Source organism: Hemitrygon akajei, chromosome 20 (genome assembly GCF_048418815.1).
Source record: "Hemitrygon akajei chromosome 20, sHemAka1.3, whole genome shotgun sequence".
In the NCBI taxonomy this organism is placed as follows: Eukaryota; Metazoa; Chordata; class Chondrichthyes; order Myliobatiformes; family Dasyatidae; genus Hemitrygon; species Hemitrygon akajei.
Genome location: NC_133143.1, coordinates 41,702,560 through 41,716,129, shown reverse-complemented (window position 1 = coordinate 41,716,129; position 13,570 = coordinate 41,702,560). Strand labels below are relative to the sequence as shown.

The 13,570-nt window shown below is 46.9% G+C and overlaps 1 protein-coding gene across 7 annotated transcripts in view; it reads left to right on the top strand.

Moving 5' to 3' along the window:
- The first annotated feature begins 6,297 nt into the window (after positions 1–6,297).
- The window catches only part of LOC140713755 (regulation of nuclear pre-mRNA domain-containing protein 1A-like), a 69,007-nt gene continuing 61,734 nt past the window's right edge, over positions 6,298–13,570 (top strand). For 4 of the 7 annotated variants that reach the window (XR_012095725.1, XM_073024239.1, XM_073024238.1 and 1 more), the window contains exon 1: positions 6,301–6,583. Coding sequence is in view for 6 of the 7 variants with exons in the window: in XM_073024239.1 (XP_072880340.1) it covers positions 6,433–6,583 (151 nt within the window). In the remaining variant the exon portion in view is untranslated. Of the gene's footprint in view, positions 6,584–13,570 lie in introns of all 7 variants that reach the window. The other 3 variants (XM_073024236.1, XM_073024237.1, XM_073024242.1) reach the window with 3 other exon arrangements.

Below are 13,570 nucleotides of genomic sequence, written 5' to 3'. Positions count from 1 at the left end.
AGGGGTACAGCCACAGGGTACTCTCTAGTACCTGACTCTTCCCCTTCCCTCTCCTGACTGTTACCCATTTCTCTGTCCTCCGTGGCCCCAGAGTGACCACCTCTCTGTAACTCCTCTCTATCACCTCCTCACTCTCCCTAACCAGACGAAGGTCATCGAGCTGCAGCTCCAGTTCCCTAACACTCCAGGACCTCCCACATCTGACACCGACCACAGAAAACTGGCCTCACACACATACTACCTCCTTTTGCAATCAACAACTGCCTCACTTCATCCTTTTACTGCCAAAGCCCGTTGAGCAAAAGCCCTTTCACTCCGCTGCCTCTCACTCCACTGCCCACTCCCAACGCTGCCCGCTGGATATGGCTGCCTTCTTTTTAAACTGTTCGCGCTCAACTGGCGGACATCACGCGCCGGCACAGTCTGGCCTCTCTCTTCCCCCGAGAACTCAAAATGTCTTCATGCTGGTGTGGTGAACTACATATACCTGTCTGGACATGCTCCCCACTGCTGACTGCTCCTGTGGCTCCTCCCACAGACCGTGGCTCCTCCCACAGACCCCGGTATAAAGGCGATTGGAGGCACAGACCCTTCCTCAGTCTCCAGGATGTTGTGTGATGGTCACTTGCTGCTTGTGCTTTCTTCCAGCCAATAAAAGCCTACCTTAACCCACGTCTCAGTTATTGATGGTGCATCAATTTTATTGGCTGGAAGTTTTAAAACATGGAAAGCATTTTACGTCCGGAAAAATTGGACATTGATCCTCAAGACTCAGAAGCAGCTCTTGCCTTTGAACTCTGGCTTACATGCTTCCAATCATACTTGGAACAGATTCCCGTGACTGAGCCCGCTATAATGCACAGAATCCTCCTTTCAAGGGTCAGCCCGAAAGTTTACTCCCTTAACAGGGACCTGCCGACCTACCAATGGGCACTGGATGCCCTCAAAAGACAGTACCTGCGGCCAGTGAACACCGTCTACGCAAGACATTGCTTAGCGACGCGGCGGCAGCGAACCGGCAAGTCGAGCGGGGAGTTTCTCCGAGCCCTACAGACACTCGTGTGGGCCTGCGACTGCAAGGGACTGACGGCGGAACAGCATGCGGAGCTCCTGGTACGAGACGCCTTCGTTACGGGGATCAGGTCAGTGTACATGCGCCAGCGGCTGCTGGAAAATGCCGATCTTACCTTATGCTCGGCGATCGAGCTGGCTGACACGCTGGAGGCTGCTCTGCACAACGCTGACGCTGTCCAGCCGCGCGATCCCCCGCCGGTTCCGTGGACGCTGCAGACCCTGCAACCCGCGAGCGAATTGACCTTGGCTGCTGCCAGTCGTCAGTCCACGAACTCCCCGAAACCAACCACAGCTGCTGCCAGTCGCAAGTGTTACTTCTGCGGACTCGAAAAGCACCCCCAAAAACGTTGTCCGGCCCGAGAAGCTACCTGCTCCAGCTGCGGAAAGAAGGGCCATTTCGCCAAGGTCTGTAAGTCTGAACCACGAGCGGGGTCGAGCAGCGCCGCGTGCCAGGCATGGGGGTCGCCATCGTGGTCGCCGCCATCTTGCCTGCCCGCCTCGTGTGAGACATGGGGGCGCCCATCTTTGTCGGCGCCACCTCGCCCCGCCCCCGACCCACGGGTGTTTACCGGGCACCAAGACGGCGGTTCAACTCTGGCCTCCGTAACCCTCGACTAAAGCGCCCCACACCAGCTTGCAAGGTCAATGATGGACATCCTGGTGGAGGGGCACAGGACTAGCTGCCTATTTGACACGGGCAGCACTGAGAGTTTTATTCACCCGGACATGGTGCAACGCTGCGGACTCGTGACACGGCCGGTAAGCCAGAGGGTCACCATGGCTTCTGGGTCGCATTCCACAGACATCCGGGGGAGTTGTGTAGCGATATTGGTGGTTCAGGGCACAGAATATCAGGACTTTGCGCTACTAGTCATGCCTCAACTGTGCACGCCTGTGCTATTGGGGCTGGACTTCCAGAGCCACCTAAAAAGTGTGACTATGGCATATGAGGGGCCCCTCCCACCACTCACTGTCAGGAACCCTCAGTATTGTGGGACTTCATCATATACCCCGCTACTGACCACACACACACACACCAACCAACACATCCCAGCCAGCAACATGCCGACAGCTGCGCTACTAACACCACTTGCAGCCTCTCCACCCTCAAGATCCCTCCCCCACCGCTGTTCGCCAACCTGACCCCCGACTGTAAACCGGTGGCAACTAAAAGCAGGAGATACAGCAGGGGACAGTGCCTTCATTCAGTCGGAGGTGCAGCGGCTGCTCAGGGAGGGGATCATTGAGCCAAGCACAAGTCCTTGGCGGTCCCAGGTGGTTGTTGTTCGGACTGGGCAGAAAAATAGGATGGTCGTGGACTATAGCCAGACCATCAATAGGTTCACGCAGCTTGACGCGTACCCCCTACCCCACATCGCGGATATGGTCAATCAGATAGCTCAGTACAAGGTGTACTCGACCATAGACCTGAAATCCGCTTACCAGCAGCTCCCCATTCACCCGGAGGACCGCCCCTACACTGCCTTCAAGGCGGGCGGCAGGTTCTATCACTTCCTGCGCGTCCCCTTCGGTGTCACAAATGGTGTCTCTGTCTTCCAGAGGGAAATGGACTGGATGGTGGACCAGTGCCAACTGAAGGCCACATTTCCCTACCTTGATAACATCACCATCTGTGATCACAACTGGCCGGATCACAACACCAACCTCCAACAAAGCCCTGAACCTTACTTATAACAGGAACAAATGTGTGTTCGGAACCACTCGACTCGCTATCCTTGGGTATGTCGTGGAGAACGGGGTCATTGGCCCTGATCCCGACCGTATGCGCCCCGTTGGAACTCCCTCTTCCCACCACCCTCAGAGCCCTCAGACGGTGTCTGGGCTTCTTTTCCTATTATGCCCAATGGGTCCCTCATTAAGCAGACAAGGCCTGCCCCCTGGTCAAGTCTACCACATTTCCCCTCTCTGCCGAGGCCCACGCGGCCTTCAGCCGCATTAAAGGGGACATTGCCAAAGCAACGATGCATGCGGAGGACGAGACCATTCCCTTCCAAGTAGAGAGTGACGCCTCCGATTTCGCGCTGGCTGCTACCCTCAATCAGGCAGGCAGGCCAGTCGCATTCTTTTCTCGTACCCTTCAAGGTCCTGAAACTCGGCACTCCGTGGTGGAGAAAGAAGCCCAGGCCATAGTGGAAACTATTAGGCACTGGAGGCACTATCTCGCCGGCAAAAGGTTCACCTTGCTGACCGACCAGCGCTCGGTTGCGTTCATGTTCAGCAACCAACAGCGGGGCAAAATCAAAAATGATAAAATTTTGCGGTTGAAAATCGAACTCTCCACCTACACAATGAGCCCCCTGATGCCCTATCCCGGGGAGCGTGTGCCAGCGCACAGCTCGACCAGCTATACGCCCTCCGTGTAGATCTTTGCCACCTGGGGGGTCACCCGATTTTACCATTTCGTGAAAGCCCGGAACCGGCCTTACTCCCTTGAGGACATCAGGACGATGACCAGGGACTGCCAGATCTGCGCTGAGTGCAAACCGCACTTCTACCGTCCTGACAAGGCGCAACTTATCAAGGCCACCTGCCCCTTTGAGCGACTGAGTGTTGACTTTAAGGGCCCCTTTCCCTCCACCGACCGCAATGTCTACTTTCTCAACATTATCGATGAGTACTCGCGGTTCCCCTTTGCCATCCCCTGCCCTGACATCACTGCCACGTCCATCATAAATGCCCTGCGCCAGCTCTTCACTCTATTCGGATACCCCTGCTATATCCACAGTGATAGAGGGTCCTCCTTTATGAGTGACGAGCTGCGCCAGTACCTGCTGGCTAGGGGCATTGCTACTAGTAGGACCATGAGCTATAATCCCCGGGGAAATGGACAGGTTAAGAGGGAGAATGCCACAGTGTGGGAGGCCACACTTTTAGCCCTTAAGTCAAAGGGGTTGCCGGTCTCTCGATGGCAGGAGGTCCTCCCTGAGGCACTCCACTCTATCCGCTCTCTGTTATGTATGTCCACCAATGCCACCCCTCATGAGCGTCTCTTTTCTTTTCCCAGGAAGTCTGCCACTGGGACCACCTTACCGGCTTGGTTGACATCCCCAGGGCCAGTGCTGCTCCGGAAACATGCGCGGAGCAATAAATACTCCACGCTAGTCGAGAGGGTTCACCTTTTACATGCGAACCCCCAGTATGCCTACGTGGTCTTACCTGATGGGCGGGAGGACACGGTCTCCGTCCGCGACCTGGCGCCTGCAGGAGCAGCAGACCACTACCCCGAACACTCCACGGTAACTATGAACCCTGTACCTGAGGTGGCACCACGCACACCGAGCCCTACACAGACTCCTCACGACACTCCCATACCGGGCGCCTCGCACACGCATATACCAGGCACCTCGCACACGCATGAGGGATCACTGACGCCTAGTGGGCTGACACCTCCAGTCAGGCCGGAACCAGCACAACCACCGTCTCCGGTGCAATCACAGCCGGTGCTACATAGATCGCAGCGACAGATTCAACCACCTGATAGACTTAACCTGTAAATATACTTGTAAGAAACTTCACCCCATGGGGACTCTCTTTTAAAACAAAGGGGGGGGGTGAATGTGGTGAACTACATATACCTGTCTGGACACGCCCCCCTGCTGACTGCTCCTGTGGCTCCTCCCACAGACCCCGGTATAAAGGCGATTGGAGACACAGACCCTTCCTCAGTCTCCAGGATGTTGTGTGATGGTCACTTGCTGCTTGTGCTTTCTTCCAGCCAATAAAAGCCTACCTTAACCCACATCTCAGAGTTATTGATGGTGCATCAGCTGGAAATCCTTAGGTGCTCTCCTGCTGCCTTCTTGTGCCTTCTCACAGAGTAACGAGTTGCTCTCCACATTGCTGAGGAAACGAAAATCAGGAGGGCCAGAGGACACCACCCTCTGAAGTTCATCTCCTTTTTATGTCTACTGCACGATGGTATCGAAGCTAAGATCTTAGACAACACACAAAATGCTGGGGGAACTCAGCAGGCCCGGCAGCATCGGTGGAAAAGAGTACCGTCAACGTTTCCGTCCAAGACCCTTCAACAGGATTGGAGGAAAAAAAGATGAGGAGTTAAAACATGGGGGGGGGGGGGAGGAGAGGGCAGAACACGAGGTGACAGGTGAAACTGGGAGGGGGACTGGTGAAGTAAAGAGCTGAGAAATTGATTAGTGAAAGAGACATAGGGCTGGAGAAGGGGCTAGAGAATAGGAGAGGACATAAGGCCATGAAAGAAAGAAAAAAAGAGAGGAGCACCTGAGGTAGGCAAAGGGCAGGCAAGGAGATAAGGTGAGAGAGAAAAAGGGATAGAGAATGGTGACAGTGGTGGTGGGGTGTAATCATTTCTGGAAGTTCAAACAATCGATGTTCATGCCATCAGATTGGAGATAACCCAGACAGAATACAACATGAGTGTGGCCTCATCACGACAGTGGAGAAGGCTATGGATGAACATATCGGAATGGGAACGGGAAGTGGAATTAAAATGGGTGGCCACTAGGAGATCCCACTTTTTCTAGTGGACAAGAGTGTTGGGTCTACGTTGGGTCCCACTGATATACAGGAGGCCACACTGGGAGCACCGGACACAATATATGACCCCAACAGACACACAGGTGAAGTGTCACCTCACCTGGAAGGACTGTTTGGGGCCCTGAATGGTAGTGAGGGATGAGGTGTAGAGGCAGGTGTAGCACTTGTTTCGCTTGCAAGGGTAAGTGCCAGGAGGGAGATCAGTGGGGAGGGACAAATGGACAAGGGAGTCAGGTAGAGAGTGATCCCTGCAGAATGCAGAAAGTGGTGGGGGGGGGGGGGGGAGAGAGAGAAAGTTGTGCTCCAGCGTCTGTAGATTTTTTGATTAAGATCTTAAGACAGTCAGTTCACAGCAAACTTAGTCAACGTCAAGTAAAGTTGCATCACCACCCTCAATACTCGTCGTTCTGGTTTTCAATGCAAGACTACAGCTGATCACCAACAAGCTTCCAACTTGCGGACAAATACCACACCTCAAACTACCAGAGTACTATTGAACAATAACACCTTAAATATACTTAAAAGTCGGATTATTTTTCTTTCCTCCATGAAATGTGATTGCTTTTCCCTCCACAGACGCTGCTGGACACGGTGCATTGCCCCAGCGTTCAGCGTGCGACTGACGTCACGGCCGGCCACGGCGACGGGCGGTTGTCCGGCCGCCAGCCAGATGTGCCGACGTTCGGCGGGCGACGGGGAGCGCGGTGACGTAAGGGGGAAGGCGGCCGCCATCTTGGCCGGTGCAGGTTGCTGGCGCTGCTTCTTTGTGTTGCGTTCCGCGGCGGGGAGGGGCTGCAGACGAGCTCCGCGGCCTGCGGGAGGATGTCCGCCTTCTCCGAGTCTGCTCTCGAAAAGAAACTGGCGGAGCTTAGCAACTCGCAGCAGAGCGTGCAAACACTGTCCCTTTGGCTGATTCATCACCGCAAGCACTCCAAGACCATCGTGCTGGTGTGGCACCGGGAGCTCAGGAAAGGTGAGGCGACCCGGCCCGGCGTGGGGCTGCGCTCGGGCACCTGGGGCTGGAGTACTTCCATGCAACTTTACCTACAGCCGACAACCCACCAGGTGCCTGTAGTGGACTTAACTGAGTCTGAGCTCTGGTCAGCTCACCTACACCAATGCGAATGGAGGCAGTGCCTTTCTGTATTCATGCACGTCAGTAGGTGGTTATTAGTGGCACGGATGGTTTTATTTGTTTAAAAATAACTGTTAACTTCGATCACCTCCTTCACTACATTCTCATTCATTTATTTTAAAACCTCAATTCATTTTGATGAACTTGCTTAACTGACATTAATACTGTTTTTAAAATTGCAACTTATTTTAATACAAAAACATTATTTTATTCTCTTGTCCCTTTTGCAGTCGTCTTACTTTTATATACTCAATTAGCATAGCAAAATGCACTGAGTTCCTCACAGGGATGTTAACAAACAAAAATTCATATTTAAACATGAGATCAATATGAAATACATGAGCTAAGGAGATAACTGGAGGCCAAGAAAGTGCGAGTGGTGAAGTTATTGGGGAACCTTGGGCTAGTGTTGGAAAGACTTATCAAGTGTTAACGATCATGTTGTGGTTAGCACATCATTTTACAGCGCAAGCAGCCAGGGTCCAGTTCCAGCTGCTGTCTGTAAGGAGTTTAAACGTACTCCCTGTGACTGTTGGTTACCTCCAAGTGCTCTAGTTTCCTCCCACATTTCAAAGACATTCAGTTTAGTAGGTTAATTGGTCACGTGGGTGTAATTGGGTGGTGCAGCCTCAGAGGGGTCTGTTACTGTTACTGTGCTGTGTCTCATGGAGTTTCAATAGTGATGACTGAGATTAGAGAACATTGAAGATGGGACAGGAATGTTGAGCTGCTAGGTGTTTAATTTCAATAGAAGTCAATAAGCACAACAGTAAACAAATATTTAAATAGCAGTAGAGTTTAGGGGGATAGATTGAGGAAGTCTGGAAAAGTGTATGTTCAAGTGGTTAAGTTGAGAGCGAATTAAGACAAGTTAATATTTCAGTTGCAGATGATTTAAGGTAGGGAAGGAAATGAGTGAAAATGGAGATGTAGGATATAGTCCAGGTATGTGGTCAGGTGAACACAGCGTTGTAGATGGGCTTTTAAATTTAGGCTAACAGGGATGGAGTTGTATCAAGTTTCAGAGTGGTTTCAGCCTTCCAAACACACATTTCTTTTCCTTAGTGGCTGTATGTGGGGCAAGTATTCTGGCAGCTGGGAGTAGTAGGGGACAAGGACAGCTGTTTACCAGATGGTATTCAAATAGCAGTTCAAAAAAAGATGAATGAGTTTGAACGGCGGAGTTCTTAAAATTGCTTTGAAAGAGAGGAAGTTTGCAGGAATGGACAGGGTAAGTTTGCCCCGCGCCCCCCCCCCCCCCCCAAGGAAATGGACACTGTTGTGGGTTTAAAGGAGGTAATGTCTGACAAAAGAGGGTTAACAAAGGATTTTGGGGCCAGTTAGAGATGTGTAATTGGCAGGTCTGCTGAGAATAAAGACAAGGGAAGTGGAGTAGGATGTATGTGTTTAAATAGTTTTCTAATTAGCCTTACTCAGGTATGGTTCCCTAACCTTCACGCATCCTTGAGTGTATCGGTTGAAGAGCACTTTGTTGATACAGCTGAAGCAAACTGGATTTGCATTTGTATACAGAAGTTCAGTAGTTTTGCCTTTGTTTTATGAATATTGATGGCAGCAAACTAAAAATGAAGCAGTGAGAACTTTGATTTGTTTTAATTTAGTAACTAATTTGCCACTCATCCGTGGAGAACGCAGTATCTTCAGAGTCTTGATCATATCCATGCAATCATTTGTTCTGTGAGAGAATTCTGGGTTGGCTAATTATGATTGGAAATTAATGAAGAATTGTAGAATAGCTCACAATAGGAGGAGGTCATTTGACACAAGGACTATCTGTTTTGAAGAAAACAGTACTATGAGGGATTTTAACTATTTCAATTTCATTACCTTATCTTGTATAATGTTGCTTTAAAAAGGTCACAGAAAAATCATTAATTCTTCAGCACTACACTTACCAAGCAACCTAAGACTTGATTCATTGCTTAAGGTGATGTCATTCCCTATCGCCAGACCAAATGCTTCTCACTTAACAAAATATAACTGAATTTGGAGGATCAACAATTTCTTTGACCATCTGGAAGCATGGTCTGGGAGACTCTCAAATTTCCACAAATTGTATAGATAATTGAGAGATGTTGAATTCTGATTGCCATTCAAAGGGTGGGATTGTTTTCACTTCATAAATTGAAGTTGAATTGTCAGGTTGTATGCTGACCAAATTTTATAGTACGGATGCAACACAATTAAACTCCTGGAAAGCCAAGCAAAAGAAACTGAAACACAAGGAAATCTGCAGATGCTGGAAATTCAAGCAACGCACACAAAATGCTGGTGGAACGTAGCAGGTCAGGCAGCATCTATAGGGAGAAGCATTGTCAACGTTTTGTGCCGAGACCTTTGGTCAGGGCCCTGAGACTCTGAGTCCTGATGAAGGGTCTCGGCCCGAAACGTCAACAGTGCTTCTTCCTATAGATGCTGCCTGACCTGCTGTGTTCCACCAGCATTTTGCGTGTGTTGCTGAAAAGAAACTGAATAGGTTTTGTCTACATCAGTTCAAAAGGAGAATGGAAGATGAGGAAATGTGCATTCTGGTGCATGTTCTTCCTCAAGATTCATGAAGTCCTCTTGAAATTTTACAGAGAATGAATATTGGGACCTTCCAATTGCTACTCATAACTTGTTCCAAATATGTGTAAAGTAATATTCAGGCTACAAGTTGAGTGGGTAACCAAGAGGTGATGATGAGGATATAGAGGAGAGAAATAAAGATGATGTCCATCCAGTTCAGATGATTGGAATTTAAGAGCTTCCCAGTGGAATTGAGGGTTGGGCCCATTGTCACCCTCCTGTGGGATAATCAAAATTTAACTTGCAAGGCACTGAGTAAAATTCTTCACTCATGGGTGAATTTCTTAGATGTTCTCTTATGAGTTCCAGAATGCTAGTTAATCTTTAAAATCCCAACATTTTTGCAATTTGATGGAGCAGCTTTCAAAGGAGAATTTGGACTTGGAGTAGCACAGAATTAGGGACAGCCTAACTGCTTGAGTTTCTATTGTGGGGACTGTCCACAACGATCTGACTGTGGTGAGCACACTACCAACTGAAATACAACTCTTGTTAATGTCTGCAACAGTATTCTCAGTTGAACGCAGTGATTGGTAGTATATTTGCTCTCCAAATAGGGGCACGTAAGTGAAGTTAGATATTTGTATATAACACAGCCAATTTGCTATGCTTTTCTGAAAACTCACTTCATAAGTGGAAGCTTTACTTGCAAAAGGAGTGTCCACTGCTCTTTTTCTAAGTAGACTCTGACTTTGCAATACACAGTCAGATATTCCGTTGCATATCCAAAGCAATAGTTCAGCACTCTGAATGTTAATGACCAACATGGATGAAGACATCCATGGAATGATTGCTAAATATGCTAATGGCACAGAGATGGGTAGGAAAGCAAGGATACCACAAAGATGAATTGTGTGAGTGGCATGGAGATAAAAAATCTGGAGTATAATTTGGAAATGTGTCTGTTTTGGGGAAAATAGCATGTTATCTAAATGTAAGTGCAGAACTATTGAGGGATTAAGGATCTATTAAGGGATCTGGGCACAAAAGGCTGGTATGCAGGCTCAGCCCGTGAGGAAACTGCCAATGTTATTTAATGGTGGGAGTTAAATACAAAAGCAGAGAAGTTGTATATTAAAACCAAATCTGACGGAGAACACTACTGGTTTGGCAGCATCTGTGACGGGGAACAGGCAGTTAACATTTTGATTAAGACTTTCCATCTGGGTGGCTGAAAAGTGGATATACAGAAGGCACTTGACTGAAAGAGCAATCAATAGAGACTGACTGGATTTTTCTCAATGAGACATTAGAACTGGGTCAGTTTTAAAAATAATGCTCCCCAATTAGGACAGCTGAGGAGCAATATTTTCTCTCCTGAGAGTTGTGAAACTTTGGAACCCTTTTTCAAAAGATGGTTAAAACAGTGAACATTTTTAAGGCAACGGTAAACTCTTGATAAGAAAGAATACAGAATCAGTTTACATTCAGCCACAATTTTAATAAACGTTGGAGCAAATTTGAGGGGCAGTGTCGTCTACTATCCCAAATTCATATGTTCCTATGATTGGGCGTTGACAAAGTTCTGACCGTTGACTGATGGTAATGGCTGAATCTAAGCATAATATTAAGACATGGCTTAGATATAACGGTATAGAATGAAGCTGTTCAGATAGTCAAGTTCATGGGTGTTTACACAAAATGTAGGAATAGGGCTCCTTCATCCTGAGCCACAATGAACAGAGACTGGATGAAATTGAGCAGAGTTGGAAGTACTGAGCAGCCTGAGCAGCTGCTCTCCCATCACAGCTGTTTCTGTGATTCTCTTCTACATGTTTTTGTTCCTTTCCATCTTACAAACAGTTTGGGTTACAAAATATTTTCAGGAGCCTAACCCAGGAAATTGACTGCAATGAATACTTACATGCTTTGCAATTTGAAGTTTAAAAAGTTTTCATGAAACTTAACATTTGGCATTTCTAACATATTAGTTTTAAATTGTTCATTCCTAGTCCATTTTTCTCTCTGCCATAAAATAATAAAGGATGATCAATAATTTTTCCTGTTCTTAATTTGTGAGGCATTACTCATTCACATGTCTAAATTGCCCATTTACTTTAAATGGCTGTGTAGATGGCAGTATACAATTGTGTTTCAAGCATTGTGAAATTGGACTTGCATGAAACCATCAAATTTAAAAGCAATTACTTGATAAAGAGTGTTAAAAGGTATGGCAAAATTATTCTGATCAGTTTAAGTATCTTAAATATTTTCCAGTTCTGCTGAAAGTATATCAATTTGAATCTTAACCCTCTTTCTCTTTCCACAGGTGCAGTCAACCCTGCTTAGTCTTCCAGCATTTTCTGGTTTTATTTCAGATATCCAGATGCGCTGTTTAAAATTGTTGTTTGGACCCAAGGAGTCAAGGACAGAGGAACTCTGCCGATCCCTGCTTTTGAGATCCATATGTGTGTCTGCACATCATAATCCGCCTGCATAATTCACATTATCCAGCAATTTGGAGAAGTCAGTCATGTGACACAGAAACAGGCTCATGGACATAGTGGGATCATTTGCCATCCATCTACATTCCAAGCTCCCACTCACCTTTATTTTCATATTTCCATCAATTCCCCTGCACACCTACACCTACACACCAGGGGCAATTTCAAGTGACCAATTAATCTACCACCCAGACATCTTTAGAATGTGGGAGGAAAGTGGAGTACACAGGGTAAATCCATGCTGTTATGGTGCAAATGTACAAATTTGCACAAACAGCAACTGAGATCAGAATTGAAACCAGGCCTAGAACTCTGCTACTGTCTATACAAGTTACACCACTGTGGTGGCTCATTTAGAACAACATCTTACTCATTTGTATAAATTATTTGTCCTTTGCTGGTGGTGAGAGAAAGATGTATGCCTGTGTTCTCAATTTTTCTCCATTGTTAAGACCATAAGATGTAGGAGCAGAATTAGGCTATTTTGGCCCATCAAGTCTACTCTGCCATTCAATCATGGCTGAAACCATTTTTCCCCTCCTCAGGCCCACTTACTGGTCTTCTCCCTGTAACAATTGATGACGATACCATCATCACAACCTTCCTGTGTCCTTAGTTTCTTGTGTGGGACTCATTGTTAGATACAGCTACAAGAAAAGTAACCAGGTTATCTTCAACTTTGATTCTGAAATCAGTGAATGAGTCAATATTATTCTTTGAGCTCCACTTGAAAGGGCCATGAGCACAGTAAGGACAGACCACAATGTATATGGGCAGCATCGATACTCAATAAATTGTACAGCAGAACCATCACTAACTGAATCCTGGGGAAAATAAATAAATGCCAGTCTAGAATTGTGGAAAATGGAGGAAATTCCTTCACCTTGATCTGCAGAGGTCATTGATCATGTGATGTAGTTTTCATAGATTTGTGTAAGGCCGTTCACAAGGTCCCATGCGGAAGTTGATCAAAAAGGTTAAAACCTGTGGAATTTGCCATAGAAATTGGTAAATTGAATCTAAAATTTGGATGTTAATAGGATGAAAAGGGTGATTGTGGAGAGTTTTGATGATTAGAAGCCAGTGATTATCATGGGATTCAGTGCTGGGGCCCTCTTTGCTTGCTGTAAACATAATTTGGATATACATTTAGGAAGTATAATAAGTTTGCAGGTGGTATAAAATTGGTGATGGTTTTGAAAGGCAGATTATGATAAATGTGAGGAGATGGAGTTTGGGAGCATTCAAGGAGTAAGATAATGAACGATAAGCTCTTGGGAAGCATTGAGGAACAGAGACCACTGTACAAATCCAATGATCCCTGAAGATGGCAGCATAGGTAGCGATAAAGAAGATATGGGATAATTGTCTTCATTAGCACAGCATAGAATAAAAGAGCAGGTTATGGTTCAACTTTGTAAATGTTGGTTAGACTATATGTGGAGCATGTGTATAGTTCCAGTCACCGAACTATAGGAATGACATGATTGTACTGGAGAGATTGCAAAGGAGATACACCAGTATGTTGTCCAGAATAGTTTTACAGTTTTATGGGGATATTAGGTTAGCTATATTTGTTTTTCATGGAGTGAAGTAGGTGGTTTGGATTCAGGTATACAAAAATCTGAAGGGCATAGCTAGGATAGAAGGAGACTTTTACCCCTAGCAGAGATATTTAAAACTAAAAAGAACAGGTTTAGAGTATGAAGTTTAGAAAGGATCTATAGAAGAACTTTTTGTCATCCAAGAGAGTGGTTTGAATTTGGAATATGCTGTCCAAGTAGGTGATGGA